This window comes from Ramularia collo-cygni, assembly GCF_900074925.1.
Source record: "Ramularia collo-cygni strain URUG2 genome assembly, contig: RCC_scaffold05, whole genome shotgun sequence".
In the NCBI taxonomy this organism is placed as follows: Eukaryota; Fungi; Ascomycota; class Dothideomycetes; order Mycosphaerellales; family Mycosphaerellaceae; genus Ramularia; species Ramularia collo-cygni.
The window spans coordinates 102,850-117,889 of NW_019716259.1; the positions used below are offsets into that span (position 1 = coordinate 102,850).

Sequence of the window (15,040 nt, forward strand, 5' to 3'; positions counted from 1 at the left end):
TAGTGTCAATACCGAATTTTCTTCGAACCCTTCTCAAGTCCGGTCATTTTGTAGGTGACCTTCACGCCCATAGCTCTCGCCCAATCCACAGCATCTCTTCCAAGATCCGCACAGTCATTGAGGATCAGCTCTTTGACCATGCTTTTCCCCTCCAATGGAGTGATCCCGTCGACAGCTCCGTCGACTTGCTCGACCTGAATTCGTTTGGCTCCGTATATGACAGTCTTGAGGCTCGCGCCTGTAATCTTTGAGCCTCTCACGTCAAGGACTTCCAATTTCGGAAGCTGCATCATGATCTGCTCCAGCTTGTCGTCGGTCAGATCCAGGCACTCGCGCAGTGATAGCCGCTCCATCGAGTGAAGTCGCGGAGGCATCTCCAGCATTGCATGCGCGGGAATGGACGGCCGAAGTAGAGAAAGTACCTTGAGGGACGGAACAACCCCGCTCACTGAATGCTTGTGGAGATCGAAGAGCGATGTAAAACGATCAAAGTCCATACCAGGCACGAGAATGTGCGCCTCTTCGAGATTGGCCAAGTCGGCCAACTGTGAAGAATCTTGAGCGAAGAATTCGGGCCTGGCGAATCCGCTTATCAAAGCAAGCTTCAAATATCTGAGGCTTGTGGGAAAGCTGACGTCGCTGGCAGTGTTCATGAGGACTTGCAAATCCAAATGTGTCAGGTTCTTGCAGCCGCTCAGATCTAAATYGACTGGTCCAATTCCACTGCCGCCCACGTGCTGGTGGAAAGTCAGACGTTGTAACAAAGGCGCTCCTGCTACAAGGGCAGCTAGTATATCGGACAAGCCCGACTCGGAATAGCCAATGGTTAGATTAAACTCTCGGAGTCGTGAAAGTTCGGACAGAACAGGAGTCCAATGAGCGGGCGATGTCAGACGCTTGATGTGAGCAACTTGGAGTACTTCGAGCCGAGACTGGTGCTGCTGCATCACGGCTCGAAGGATCGTCTCGCCCATTTCAGTATCCTTCAAGATACGCAGTTCTTTCAATGTGGTCGCTGGCTCAAGGGCGCGAACGAATTCCATTCCTCGCAGACCGGTTGCGTCTAGTGTGAGCTTCTCAAGCGGGCAGTGACGTGCCAATGCGAACAGTGTCTTGTCAAAGTCGGTCAGGTTGTGGAGTGTCGCGGCTGTCAACTTCTTTCTTGCAATGTTGATCGCCTTACTGACGAAGCGCGAATGGACTCTCTTGCTGTTAGGCCCACTGAGGTTGAGGTCTTGCCAGAATCTGGGCTCGCTCATGATGAACTTCATCCAACCTGGGCTGGTCCTCGAAACCTTTGTCCGCTCTCTGAAGGTGAGATAATCTAGCACCTGCAGCGCCAGCTCGCGTGGAAGTCTCGTCATGGGATCGACGCTGTTTTTTGGCGCGCAGTATCCGAGGGCCTGTTCGTGCATCTTTTTCAACTGCTCGTAGCCGGCTCCAATATGTCTTACGCATTTCAGGCCGTGTGCATAGATGCTCAATGCTACTTCCGGCTTCTCCATCTTCGAAAGCACCGAGCCTGCGCGGAGGTATCCCGTTGCGTCTTCGCGGCCGAGATGGATGGCGTGTTTGGCGTCTTTCAAGGCTGCGGGCAGATCGTTGAGCCTGACATTGCAAGCGGCGCGATTGTCGTACAGTTGCACCGAGGGAGCGCGGCCGATTGCACGATTGAAGAGGGTGAGGGCAACATCATACTCCTTGGCTTTATACGCGTTGCGCGCTTGTGTTTGTAGAGTCGTCGCCGACATGGTTGAGTTGTTGCATTGATAATGTTCGTGTTCGTGTGCTGATGTGGGGAAGAAGGAAGACGCGCCTCCCTTGCGTGCTGGTGATGGAAATTGCAGGAACGAGCCGAGAAGCACTCGAAATGATTGCTGCTGCCACAATGGCTCTTACAAGCACGGATATAATAAGTAAATTCCGACTGTTCTATCTATGAGCGATAGACAGGCTCGTATCTGTCAGCCCTTTTATTATGCGCCTAGGTATTGTCAGTTACATCGTTCCACATTCATCACTGGTTCGTTCCTGAATTTGACAGAAACGCTCATAAAAGTCATCGATTACGCGCATACCCAAATCAAAGCCCTGTTTCTCATGAAAAACAGCCATGTATTCGATGTCGAAATGAAGTGCCTCTCAAGAGATCTGGCAATGGCTTTTCATCGAAATATCGACCAAAGCCACTACCCCAACCCTGACCCTACGAGCAAAATCTGCGAGGCTTCCTCCAATCATACATCTCAAAGCCAGACTGTCTTGGAACGCTAAGCCAAATCGAAACTCCCCGCCACTCATAGAGCGGCAGTCCGAGGAAAATTATTGGTGGAGTGGTCTGCACACCTGAGACTAAAAGGATGAGGTGACCTGAAGAGAAGCCGAACCGCGGCGCCGTCACCACCACTCAAAGTGCCCACCGTCCCACATTCTTTGAAAATCTCATGCACGATGAGCGCGATGATTGAACAGGGATAGAGACTCCGGCTTTCCATGTTCCATACAACCAAGTACCGAATCGTCCGTCCTCAATCGGTCCCTTCTCAGACGCCACTTTCCCTCGGGCTCTCATTTCCCTAAAGAAAGCAATCTTATAATTACCCTCTGACGACATTGCTATTCTTGGTCATATCGATTACAACAACGAGCCGGCGACAGCAACATTAACCTCGACCGATTGGAATAACGCTGAAAGATCTGCTCRAGGGTTGCACTTGCCGCTCCGACTCAACATGGCGCCCACCACATACTGCACCCGATCGAGTTCCTCCACCTCCACCCTCACACAAGAGGAGCCCACGCTCGGCGCATCTTCTGGCTCCTCCCTCCACCTGGAAACCGACCGCGCGCGACAGAGGAGACGGCACTCTTCATACAATTCCCGCTCGTGGTCCGCAGAGCGCGAAAATGCACAAATCGCCGTCGACCGATTCCTGGGCGATTTAGGCCGGAGATTGGAGATGCTGGAGACATACGGACATCTCAAGCTTGACTCGAGCATCCAAAGTGTCCATGAAACTTTGCGTTCCGTCCACGATCGATGTCTTTCCGTATCAGACGATATCTTAGACGCAGGACGAAGGCGGCATAAAGTCTTGGTGGACACGCTCGAGCTACACTACCGCGATGCTCTCACAAAGAAGGACACCCTTGAGCAAAAGGTGACAGAAGGCGTCAAGATGCTGGAGCAGAGTCTAGCTGCGTTGGAGAAGCGAGCATATGATATGCGCAAAGCTGGACTGTCAGCCACCGCGGGCTCCATGTTCGACTCCAGTTTGGCCTATATCGACGAGACGACTTCCAAAGCAGGAGATCTTCTTTCAGAAGGTGCCGATGCTGCTCGCCGAGCGAAGGATGCCATGAAGGTGAAGATCGACGCTGCAATCGCCCAAGCTCGCTCACACGGCCTCATAACGTACGAGATGCTCCCGGAACCCTGGCGTGTGAATCCTCATATCATGACTGGCTACCGCTTTTCCGAGACCAAGCTGGACTGCATTCGATCTTGCTTTACCATCTCAAACGAGTTCTTCAACATCTGGTCACACGCTATCGGTCTGGTACTCATGCTAGCGATAGCGTTCTACTGGTATCCCAGCACACCAGCATTCACCGACGCAACCAAATTCGACATAGTCATTGCCGGGGCCTTTTTCTTCGCTGCATGCAAATGTCTGGTCTGTAGCACCATGTGGCATGCCATGTCTTCGATTTCCAACCAAACATTGATGGAGCGTTTTGCTTGCGTAGACTATACTGGCATTTCTCTCCTTGTTGCCGCAAGCATAATGACGACGGAATACACTGCCTTCTACTGTGAACCAACATCGCGCTGGATCTACCTCTCGACGACGTTTGCCCTTGGTATCGCCGGGATTATCCTTCCCTGGCACCCGACCTTCAATAGGGCCGACATGGCCTGGGCGCGAGTGGGTTTTTACGTTACTCTAGCGGCTACTGGATTCGTGCCGGTCGGCCAGCTCACCTACGAGAGAGGATGGGAAGCGACTGCATTCTTCTACGCGCCAATTGTCAAATCGATTTCCGTGTATCTCGGCGGAGCTGTCCTCTACGCAGCCAAGATTCCGGAGCGATTCCTCCCCGGCTGGTTTGATTACGCAGGCGGGAGCCACAACATCTGGCATATGGCGGTCTTGGGGGGCATTCTCTTCCATTACTCTGCCATGCAGAGTTTCTTTAAAGTTGCATACAGCAGGGCAGAGGTCGGTTGCTCGATGTATTGATACATGGATCAATTCTCGTAGCACTTCATTTGTCGAGTTCCATTTGCACATTTGCCATGTTTGATGCGTTCGTTTAGCGGGAGGGTGGGTAAGTGGGAATGGCGTTGCATTTATTATGGCGCTTGCATTGTTCCCGGGAAGATGAGCCATGAGTGTTTCCAGTATCTGATAGCGTAAATGCATATCAGCGTAACAGCACTACAAACATTGAACTGCTATTTGACAACGCTGGTCAAACAGATTCCAGAGATTGAGATTTCGCACAATGGCCGTCATCGAGCAGCCAGCATTGGAAGACAGCGTATCTGTGAGTCTATTCTTAAGCATATCCACCTCAGACCACCCGCGGCTCCAAAGGCCAGTGAATCTGAAGGTTGCCGGTAGTATTTTTTTGTGAACCGACGACAGCGCTCGTTATCAGGAAACTGTAATCACAAAAAGAAGCAGCCTTGCGGAGAGCCCAATGTCTTCATAACGTGGCTGCCATTATCATTGCAGAGAGCAAAACAATGTTCAGTGTGGTAGGTAGGGCGGCAATTATCAACTTCACCGGGCCTGCCTCCTCATATTGCAAATCTATAACCCACTCTCCAGACATACTGGCTAAGCGGCATCAACCCAGCAAAGCTTTCTCCCTCTTGAGAATGTCCTCGACCTCATCCTCCAGACTAGGTCTGCTTGGCTTCCAGCCTAATACCTTTCTCGCACGCTCCGCCTTTGCTCTGGAATTGAGACCCCAACTGACAGCTTCGAAACCTGCAACGTCCAATGCTTCCTGCTTGCTAAGCGACTGCTCTTTGGGATCTTTGTTGATGTATCCCAGGTCCGCGGCCTTCTTTGCGACAAGCTTGGACAAGTCACTCCAGAGATGCTCGCCGTTTTCAGTGAGGAAGTAGCCTCTTTCACCCCATATTTCATCACTGAGGTTCTTCTGCACTGCTGCCTCAACCAGCAGAACAAAGACGTCCGAAAGGTCGTGCACGTGAACATTGTTCCATCTGGCTTTACCCTGTCCAATCACCGGCGCATATCCCTTCTGCAGGATGAGCTTGGACATCTCGTAAACCTGTCTTCCACGGCCACTGACAGGTCCACGACCATGGCCGTAGATCGTTGGGGGGCAGACGATGGCCGTTTTAACGACATCTCCATTCTTTACTCCAGCTTCCAGGACAATCTTATCAACATTGCGGTGGAAAGCTTCATCGGGAAGATTGGTGAGTTGGCTGACTCCGGAGTAGTCGTTGAACTCTTTCTCTTCCCATTCTCCCAGTTTGTCGGCAGAAGAGTCAAAGTAAGTCAGAATACCAGTGCCGCCAGTGTGGAGCCAGAAGCCCGGGTGTTCCTTGCTGTGACCTTTGGCAAGACCGCGAGCTATCGATTTTGCTGCTCCTTCGTGATCGGAAGCGTCTGCGGCATCTATCGAGCATGTTAATGGTTTTCACAACGACATTATGTGCGATGCAGACTTACGAAGAACGATGTCTGCCTTGGAAGCCTCCTCTTCCAAAAGGCTGCTGTCGTCCAGACCTCCCAGGACAATGTTGATCTTTGGGTATGCAGACTTCACTTTGTCGGCTTTTTCTTGGCTGCGAACGAGGGCAGTGTACTCATACTCTGGATGAGCATTATTGAGGACGTGGAGTGCATCTCCGGCGATATAGCCTGTAACGCCCGTGATGAAGATCTTGGGTGCCATAGTGGAATTTGACTTGTTGTGATCAAAGCAAAGAGTTTGACTTTAGATACATGGATTGAATGCTAGGGGCTTTATAAATTGAAAAGATGGAGCACATCAGGGAGGGACCTCCGATTGAACGTCATAGATGGTGCGAGGAAGAACGTTTACCCGAGGAGGCCCGTGGAAATTGAARGTTGACGCCCCACCTTACCTGTAGCAGGCACCATCTTGTCATGTCTGCAACGACGACAGCACGATTCACAAGACAACATCCAGTGAGACATTCGATCGTCCATATTTGACTCTGCGTGGGGCTGCTGCTTTTTGCGCTTGTCGCTTCCTGTTCGTGGCGGCAATCTTCAATTTCACCGGCCCTTGGACGCTCTTGATCAAGCTGCGGTTAGAACGACTCAAGTCGATTGGGGATATACGTGAAATCCGTCTTGCGAGAACAACCTTGCGTCAGAATAAGAGGATACGAACCGGGCGTACAACTTGTACATCGTTCCGATGGGACGTCTTTGCATCTCTACCACCAGGAGTGTGACACGCACAAAACCGCTCTCCAAGCCCAAAGGTCAGACTTCAATGATTTCACAATGATCGGCTGAGCAGATCACCCTTCGACGAATGGAATTGTCGCACGTTGATGAATTGCAGCAAACATGTGTCGCAGTAATGGCAGCAGTGAATAATGCTACGAGAACCAAGCAACAGTGAATAATGTTACGAAAGGTATGATTATCTGCCATGTTTTTCTTCTTACCTCCCCGTTACATCAAAAAGCCAACACACTCCACAATTATAACAAACCAAAGAACAAAGCTCAACATGCCAGACTTGGAAGACATCTACCCAGAACAATACACTTACCAGGAATACACATGCCCTTTCACCATATCGGACCTCTCCGCGGCTCCGATGGACGAATGCCACAAGGAGGAAGTCGTCAGACACTATGATCGACTCTGTCGTATCATCGATGAGCCAGACCAATACATCCGAGACGCCTATACCGACAAAAAATCCGCCCGGGAACAGCTCGCTCGCATGACTCTGGTAATCAGGGACTTCATGATACTTCACCGCATTGCCATTGAACAGGGCGGAGAGCCGAACGATACAATCGAAACAATGGTAGTAGATGTGGTGGGTGCATCTCTCTTCCTGCCAAATTCCAGGACACTGGCATATGCGAGTCGCCAGCCTCGGGTAGGGGAAGCGGAGCTTGAATTCCTCATGCACGATCTCGGTTCCGTAGGTAGTTTTCCTGCCGCTGAGATCTCACCCTGGGGATCCAAAGAGCTTCCTGACGACGTGACCTGCTCGAACAAGATTGGAGAAGATTTCCATCCTCGTAAGAATTGGAAGCGTTCGCGATCTTACGACGATCTCCTCTACCATCGATCGGACTTTGTGATCGAAGACAAGGAAAAGTGGGATGCAGAGCTCAGAGGATACAAATTCACAGAGCGAAAAGCCTTGGGCTTGTCGTGGACTGTAGAGCCAGAAGACTCTTGAATGGAACACATTGTTTGAACCGCTTCCCTCGGTGATCTTGCATCGCGCGCCAGTCATGCACAACAACATCTCAGCACGTGCAATCTGTCAATACTTGATGACCAAAGTCTCGGCTATCGAGGTAACTGATCGCACGTCCGCGTCTCCAGTGTAGCGGTACACTTGGCGAAGCCATGACCAGCACGCTGTCGGGAAGGAGCGTAGGATCTTATCCATTCATAGGGTCCATGGGCCAAGATACAGAAATTACGGGCGCATCTCGTACCGTCTGGCCAGAGGTGTTGCAATTTTTACACTCGTTTCGTGTTGGAGAACAAAGGAAGAGGAAGGAGCCCTACGAGCGAGATTACCTTACATCACCTCACAGGGAGAGCTGAGACTAGACCTATCCGGGTTAGCGGGAAGCTTAAGCGAAGTCATATCATCCGATCCGCAAACTTCACCCTTCAATCCGTGATACGATCCGTGTCTCCTTCATTTACCCAACGATTTTGCAGACCATGCGCAGCCCACGGTGTGCTCACGAGATGTCTGTAACCCCGTGCTCGGTACAGACAGGCCGTAGATTGTGGGTCTGACCACGCCACGCGCCATTCACCATGTGAGCAGCTTGCTGGTTTGCTGCCGCGTGGCAGGTTGCATGGCCGTGTCAAGGGTAAGGAATCTTGTTGATTGTACCTCTCCTGCCAGGGAGGTATTTTGACCTCTCTCGAGAGACGTGACCGGAGATGTTCACGGGAGAAGGACCGCGCCATTTGCCTGGCTTCGCGACGTCTTCATGGAAGATGAGGACCAACGCATAAGCTGCATGTCGCCGAATTCCCTGTTTGACACTGGCTGTCAGTCGACAAATTGGGATTTTACCCTGCCAAGGCGTCAGCCAGACTCGGGATTCCCGACTGCCTCGAACACAATGGGGAGTACAAGTCGCAGCCCGTCACACCTCATGTACACCATGGGCTTTGTTGACCAAGTCTTGTGCAAGGACAAGATGCAGCAGATCCACATCCGATCGTGCGGACCATTCTCAGGAACCATTGGAGCGATGCGGTGTATTCACATCATACACGGATGGTGCGATGTGGACTTCCTGGACCCGATGCACTACATTGCATCACGGGTAGCTGGGTAAGTGCCAGCTCAGACGCTCTCCCAGCACGTCAAACCAGGACCACGAGGCCTACTTTGCTTTGGTGGACGAAGCCCGGCAATGGCTCCGGCAATCTCGATTGGGTCGTGCTGTCACACATAAGTATTGTCTATCGCAAACCGTGTGGCAATGTGGCAGAGTGCGTCGTCGCGAAGTAAGATGGCGAAATTGTCGTGGAAATCAGATGAATCTCCACGGAAGCCGTACCCAGGGATCTGATGGACAACGACCTTGTCGTCCTGACCGGTAAGAGTCCTTCCCACAAAGGATTCCCGGATGAAGCCCATCATGTGGAGTATCTCGTGATGTGAGGTGTGGCTACACACCGAAGCTCACCCCGAAGAGTTTCTCGTCTCCTTTATCAAGCGCTGGAACCCACCCATATCGCCACCAATATCTTCGCCGAAGATCACATTTACCCCTGGAGACCACCAATTTACGATGGGGTCGCCCAGCTTAGGATGCTAGTGAACGGAATTAGACCCAGAACTCGCCGTTCGAGGGTATATCGTATCCTGCGTGCCACCCATAGATGTCCACTCGCTCATTCTGGGTCTCATAACTCCCCTCCCACGAAAGATCCAGCAACATACACGCAAGAGCTAGTCATATTCCGTGCCAATGTCGGACGCCGAGTCACTTGGTGCTTCGTCCGCCAGCCTCAAGCATGCCTCGACTCAATCGACGATACATTTCGACTCGACAACAATTTTCGATACCCCACTACGGAAGCCTTTGAGGATAAATCCGTTCAAAGCCGTCTTTAATGTATCAGTGGCATTCGGTCTCATTGGGGCACTTATCGCAGGTTATGTGATAGGGCTAAGGATTTTTGATCTTGGTGTTACATCCATTGGTTTATACGGGACGATACTACTTTCCGAATACTTTGTCCAGCTCGCCTGCGCTGTATACAACCGCTTTGATGTGAATCGAATTTCGAACCGGACGAAGGAAACATTGGTGCGCGATCCGGAGAAAGGAGTCGAATCCGTATCTGGCCTCTGCAACCCCGGTAGTGAGGTATCAATCGCTGTTGTCGGCTACCGCGAGGACGAGCAAGCATGGCGGCAATGCCTCCGCAGCGTTCAAACGCAGACACTCAAGCCTAAATGCATCATCGGTGTGGTTGATGGCAACGAAGAGCCAGATTTGAACATGGCAGAAGCCTTCGTTAGCGAGTTGGAACCACTCAACGCACCGCTGCTACACCTACCCGTATTGCTATCTAGCATACACCGCGATACCTACCTCAAGAACATCCCCGTCGACAGGAGATCCTTCATTGTCAAAGCCGGGCATACGCTCACCGGTCGTAGTCGTCCCGGTCATCGGCTGGCACTATCTCATGCCAGAGATGCTGTCATGAAGCAAGTTGCCGAATGGGATACCAAGTGGAACATTAGCAGCCTTGAAGCAGTTTGCTTCAGTCAACCCCATGGTCATAAACGAACAGCCATGTTCACGGCTTTCGCGATGAGTCTGTACGCCTTGCGTACGAGAGATGCCATATTTACTACGGATTCCGATACCATARTCCAGAGTAACGGCATCGACGAGATGCTCACACTCCTCCGATCTTCCCCCGAGATTGGCGGAGTGACTGCAGATGTCAAAATCTGGAACCGCGCCGAGGGACTACTTACCCGGCTTTGTGCAGCGCGGTACTGGTTTGCCTTCAACATTGAGCGAGCATGCCAATCCACATGGCGCTGCGTGGGTTGTCTTTCAGGCCCTATGAGCATGTACCGTTCTTCCGATCTAGAGACGATCCTCGGTCCCTGGAATTTACAGACATTCGGCGGCAAGGAGACCACATTTGGCGATGACCGTCATTTGACAAACCAGCTGTTGGCTCATGGGTTGAAGACACGCTATACCCACCGTACGTGGTGCGACAGCGAGTCTCCGACAACGTTCGTGCGTTGGGTCGCTCAGCAGACAAGATGGAGCAAAAGTTTCTTCAGAGAGGCATTTTGGTTCCCCGCTAGCTTTGCCTACCAGTCTCCTTGGATGCTGCTAGAGATGACCATCCAGACACTCTATCCATTCATTCTGGTAGCGACTGTATTCCACATGCTGTTCGACACTTCGGATCTGAGCAAATGGCGCCCGTTGATCTGGCTTGTCACAATGTTCGGCATCGCACTTTTCAAATCCATCATGGCGCTTCTTATCTGTCAGGACCCGTGGCTGCTCCTCTTCGCTTGCTACGGTGTGATTTACTTCTTTGGACTGCTACCATCCAAGATCTGGGCCTTGTTCACCATGAATCAGACAGGCTGGGGGACCTCGGCGCGCTCTTCTACGGAGCGGAAGCGTGGCCAATCCTTTTTGCAGCGCTCATTCCACGTCGGCCATCTGGTTGTTTGGTACACTGCGATATTCGTCGGCGTTGGCTTCTTTGTCTACAGGCTGTTTGACAACGCCCTCATGTTCCTCATTGGTATTTTTGCTCTACTAATATCAGTGCTCCTTTACTGGGATAGCTCCGTGTTTGGCGTGTACAAGGAGAAAGTGGTGGGGTGGCTGAGGAGGAAGAAGTCTGTCTCCGAAGACAATTCTGCACCTTTTGTGGCCGATGAATCAAAGCTTCCCAAAAAGCCTCAACCGAGCTTGAAGTCCTCCAACAACAAGGACCAGCTCACCAGCGTTGATGTCGAGGTCACTCCATCTGTTGGAGATACGATAGCCGGAGTCAGGTACCCTGCGAAAGCTGCTTGTCCTCCGTGACACTGTCATCCTCTTGCAAGCTCAGCAGAGGGCCAATCACGTTCACGCTCCTGCGTCTGGGTTGCTTCATTGGAGCAGCGGGGGTCAGACAAAGCCTGAACCTGCTGCCGTGAACTTGGGGAATATCTGAAAGAGAGCATGCTCCTCGCGRCGAAATTCACCTACACTTGGACTCTTGGTCCATGCATGTAGTCGCTATTTTGTGCAGGCAAAGCTTTCGGCGTGCTCGAGGAATTCCAAAAAATGAGCTCCAGAAACGCAGCCGGGTGCTGCTTGCGGAGTGGAGAGTGATGCATCTGATTTCGCCTTGTTCCGAGCATTGTAGACACTGTACAGAAGCGTATATGTGTAAAGATCAATACATTTTGTTTCCACTTCCGTCGAGTTGCGTGGATACTCCAGAGGTGGACCGAATTGGCTAAACCAATGCCCAGAGCGCTACGACATGGACTGAAAGAGGCCGTCTTACTTATTAAGCAGTTCACCTGGGGTTCCCATCTCAACAATAGAGCCGCTGTCCATGGCTAGATGGATACATCCATGGCGGCGATCAAGAATGACACGCCGATCCAGGTGCGGAGAGGGAGTTACCCGAGACGACCTTAGAGTCCCGTTCATGATCAATGTCCGATTCCGCAAGGATCAGATTCCGGACCGTGTCGTGTCGTTCGGGAGCCATGAATCTTGAGAAGCAGAAAGCATAGTGAGCGCTACCGGTGATAGAGCGAATCCCTTTGGATAGAAGAACTTCACCCAGGATGGCGTGGTGAAGAGTAGATTTGCCACAGCCCACCGGTCCGGCTAGGATTGTCAGGCGGATTTAGGAGAGTGTAATAAGTGTGATGCTTCGCAGAATGTCTAGCCTCTGGTCTCCCATAAAGGTTGCTTTTTCGATATGTAACCCGTACGGTGTGGCTGGCGTATATGGCCCAACGCCCTCTTCCGATGTCGCAACGTTTCCTGAATTCTCGTTTCCTGATGAAGTAGATCGCGAATGAGCTCCTCCGTCGAGCAAGGGCAACAAACTCGTTCCACATCCGTGGTGATCAGCGTCGACGTGACTGTCAGCGAGTGGAATTGCACCCAGGTTGAGTACCTTTGAATACACAGCTGTGACCATGGCGATGGACGAGGTCGCGGCTACCAATATGGTCATACTCCACAGTACGAGCAAGATCAGCTGGGAAACTACAAGCAGCGTGATAGAACTAGGTTGGAGATATCGCGGGCCATCTCGAACGACCTTGACATTACTTATCTCATCGAAGCTGATGAGCCCGGACCGGTAGGAGGAGGAAGAGGAAGAGTAGGAGGAGGAGGAGGAGGAGGAGAGAGGCGGGAGCGAGTTGGAAGACGGCCTGCTGTGAAGTCGAAGCAAGAGCCAGCACGTGGTCCGAAAAGATTGTCGGCTTGTGATATGACGCAAGCCATCATCAAATACCACCAAGAACCTCCATACGTACATCCATGTACATGTAACTTATGTACGAAGAAGGTAACTCCAGATGAGACATGAGGAGTGGAGAAATGGAAGCCACCTATTGTATGTTCAAACTCCGAGATCCGAGCATGCCTACCTTATCGCCGCTAGTTCTTTCCGATAACGCCTCTCCGTCGTCCATTCACCACATTCGATACGCACAGCACTAAAGCCACCGAAGATGGAGCGGACCAAAGATGCAGGCCGAAGAGCTCGTCATCAAAAGACTCGAATCAAGCGCAGGAGCCGAGCTCTCAGCTGGTAGCACGAACTTATGCATTTACAATTCTCTCCCCACCTCTTTCTTCTTTTGACCGCAGCCATGAGGGTCTTCGGATTGGCCATCCCGACCACAATCTTGCTGTCACAGATTCCCAGCACTTCTGCGTGGACGGTGCCGAGCTATGATGCAGACCAGAACAAGCTGGGAGCTGTGGCCTCCGAAAGCGCAGTTTGTACCGATGTTGGAATCGATACGTTGAAGGCTGGAGGAARTGCTGCCGATAGTATGGTTGCGACGGTGTTGTGTGTGGGAGTGGTTGGAATGTATCATTCGTAAGCCCATCACTCTACTCGTGGGACAGTGATCTGTTGCTAACGCCCTGAGTAGAGGCATTGGTGGAGGCGGTTTCATGCTCGTTCGAAGCGGAAATGGCAGTACGTAATTCACACTCCGTCTAAGAGGGCTTGTCTTAACGTCGAGACAGGCTATGAGTTCATTGATTTCAGAGAAACTGCTCCTTCTGCGGCATTCGAGGACATGTATAAGAACAACTCCGACGCTAGCTTGAACGGCGGGTTGGCAAGTGGTGTGCCCGGTGAGCTCCGTGGTTTGGCCCATCTCCACGCTCAATATGGTAGTCTGCCATGGAAGGATCTCGTGCTCCCGGCAGTCAAATTGGCGAGAGATGGRGTACCCGTGACTGCAGATCTGATTAGGTACATGGATTCCGCGACGACATCAAACAACTTTCTGGTGGAAGATCCCAACTGGGCACTAGACTTTGCTCCGAATGGTACACGCCTGGGATTGGGAGATACGATCACCCGCAAGAGATTCGCTGCAACACTGGGGACCATTGCAGAGCAAGGCGTGGACGCATTTTACACTGGACCCATTGCTCATACGACCATAAATACGTTGCAGGCGAGCAACGGAACTATGACGCTGGAGGATCTCGCCAATTACACCATTGCCATTAGAGAGCCGATGAACATCACCTACCGCGGATACAAGATCCACGGCTGCAGTGCTCCATCATCTGGGGCCGTTGGACTTTCAATAATGAAGATCATTGAGGGCTATCCGACCATCGGCCAAGCAGCAACCGTCAACGAAAGCACCCATATTTTCGACGAAGCGCTGAGGTTCGCGTACGGCCAGCGCAGCAATCTCGGTGACCCTCTTTTTGTCAAAGATATGGACCTCTACCAAGATGAGATGCTCAGCGAGAAAACCGTAGCTGCTGTTCGAGCGAAGATCAATCCAGACCACACTTGGAACACCAGCGTGTACGATCCGTCCGGATTCGAGTCATTGGAGACGCCAGGTACAAGTGCAGTGGTGGTAAGCGATGCCAGTGGCCTATCGATAGCCCTCACAACCACAATAAACACCCTGTTCGGCTCGAAAGTCATGGTCCCGGAGACTGGAATCATCATGAACAACGAGATGAATGATTTCAGCATTCCGGGAGTCAGCAATGCCTTTGGCTACATTGCATCACCGAGTAACTACGTCCGGCCAGGCAAGCGACCGCTCAGCTCTATAACCCCAACGATTGTGGAGAATGCCGATGGATCCGTATATTTCGTTGCGGCCGGAGCAGGCGGCAGCAGGATCATTACGAGCACAGTCCAGCAGCTCTGGTATGTGTTGGATCAGAACGCCACGTCGGCCGAGGCTTTGGCAAAACCTAGGCTGCATGATCAACTCATTCCGAATGTTGTTCAGGTAGAGTGGTCATACAACAACGCTACGACGGCGTTTTTGAAGGAGCGTGGACATAATGTGACCTGGGTCGAAACTGCTCCCAGCACGTCCCATCAGTTGAGGCGTCTTGCAAACGGAACCTTTGAAGCTGCCAGCGAGCCAAGGCAAGTCAACAGCGGAGCGCGAGTTGTATGAAGGGCACGAAGTGTATGTCGGGGTGAATATGAGTGGGAGAGCAGCCGTTCTGATAGAAGCATGCATGACTTGAACTTGTAGTTCTTGTGGTGCCGTTTCTTGC

The 15,040-nt window shown here is 51.8% G+C and overlaps 6 protein-coding genes; 4 read left to right on the forward strand and 2 right to left on the reverse strand.

Moving 5' to 3' along the window:
- Window positions 1–5: 5 nt before the first annotated feature.
- RCC_03766 (uncharacterized protein) lies at window positions 6–1,751 on the reverse strand (the record flags this gene model as incomplete). Its single annotated transcript, XM_023769050.1, has 1 exon — window positions 6–1,751. The coding sequence occupies one exon, from the start codon at window positions 1,749–1,751 to the stop codon at window positions 6–8; it is 1,746 nt and encodes a 581-aa protein (XP_023624818.1).
- A 981-nt stretch (window positions 1,752–2,732) lies between these two features.
- Window positions 2,733–4,244, forward strand: RCC_03767 (probable IZH3 Implicated in Zinc Homeostasis, membran protein; the record flags this gene model as incomplete). Its single annotated transcript, XM_023769051.1, has 1 exon — window positions 2,733–4,244. The coding sequence occupies one exon, from the start codon at window positions 2,733–2,735 to the stop codon at window positions 4,242–4,244; it is 1,512 nt and encodes a 503-aa protein (XP_023624819.1).
- A 613-nt stretch (window positions 4,245–4,857) lies between these two features.
- On the reverse strand, window positions 4,858–5,943 carry RCC_03768 (related to nucleoside-diphosphate-sugar epimerase; the record flags this gene model as incomplete). XM_023769052.1 has 2 exons in its annotated part: window positions 4,858–5,663; window positions 5,718–5,943. 2 exons carry the CDS (start codon window positions 5,941–5,943, stop codon window positions 4,858–4,860), a joined length of 1,032 nt encoding a protein of 343 aa, XP_023624820.1.
- Window positions 5,944–6,756: 813 nt separating this feature from the next.
- RCC_03769 (uncharacterized protein) lies at window positions 6,757–7,446 on the forward strand (the record flags this gene model as incomplete). The annotated part of the gene is made up of 1 exon (XM_023769053.1): window positions 6,757–7,446. One exon carries the CDS (start codon window positions 6,757–6,759, stop codon window positions 7,444–7,446), a length of 690 nt encoding a protein of 229 aa, XP_023624821.1.
- Window positions 7,447–9,217: 1,771 nt separating this feature from the next.
- RCC_03770 (uncharacterized protein) lies at window positions 9,218–11,329 on the forward strand (the record flags this gene model as incomplete). The annotated part of the gene is made up of 1 exon (XM_023769054.1): window positions 9,218–11,329. The coding sequence occupies one exon, from the start codon at window positions 9,218–9,220 to the stop codon at window positions 11,327–11,329; it is 2,112 nt and encodes a 703-aa protein (XP_023624822.1).
- Window positions 11,330–13,131: 1,802 nt separating this feature from the next.
- On the forward strand, window positions 13,132–14,937 carry RCC_03771 (probable gamma-glutamyltranspeptidase 1 precursor; the record flags this gene model as incomplete). XM_023769055.1 has 3 exons in its annotated part: window positions 13,132–13,334; window positions 13,420–13,466; window positions 13,517–14,937. 3 exons carry the CDS (start codon window positions 13,132–13,134, stop codon window positions 14,935–14,937), a joined length of 1,671 nt encoding a protein of 556 aa, XP_023624823.1.
- Window positions 14,938–15,040: the final 103 nt, after the last annotated feature.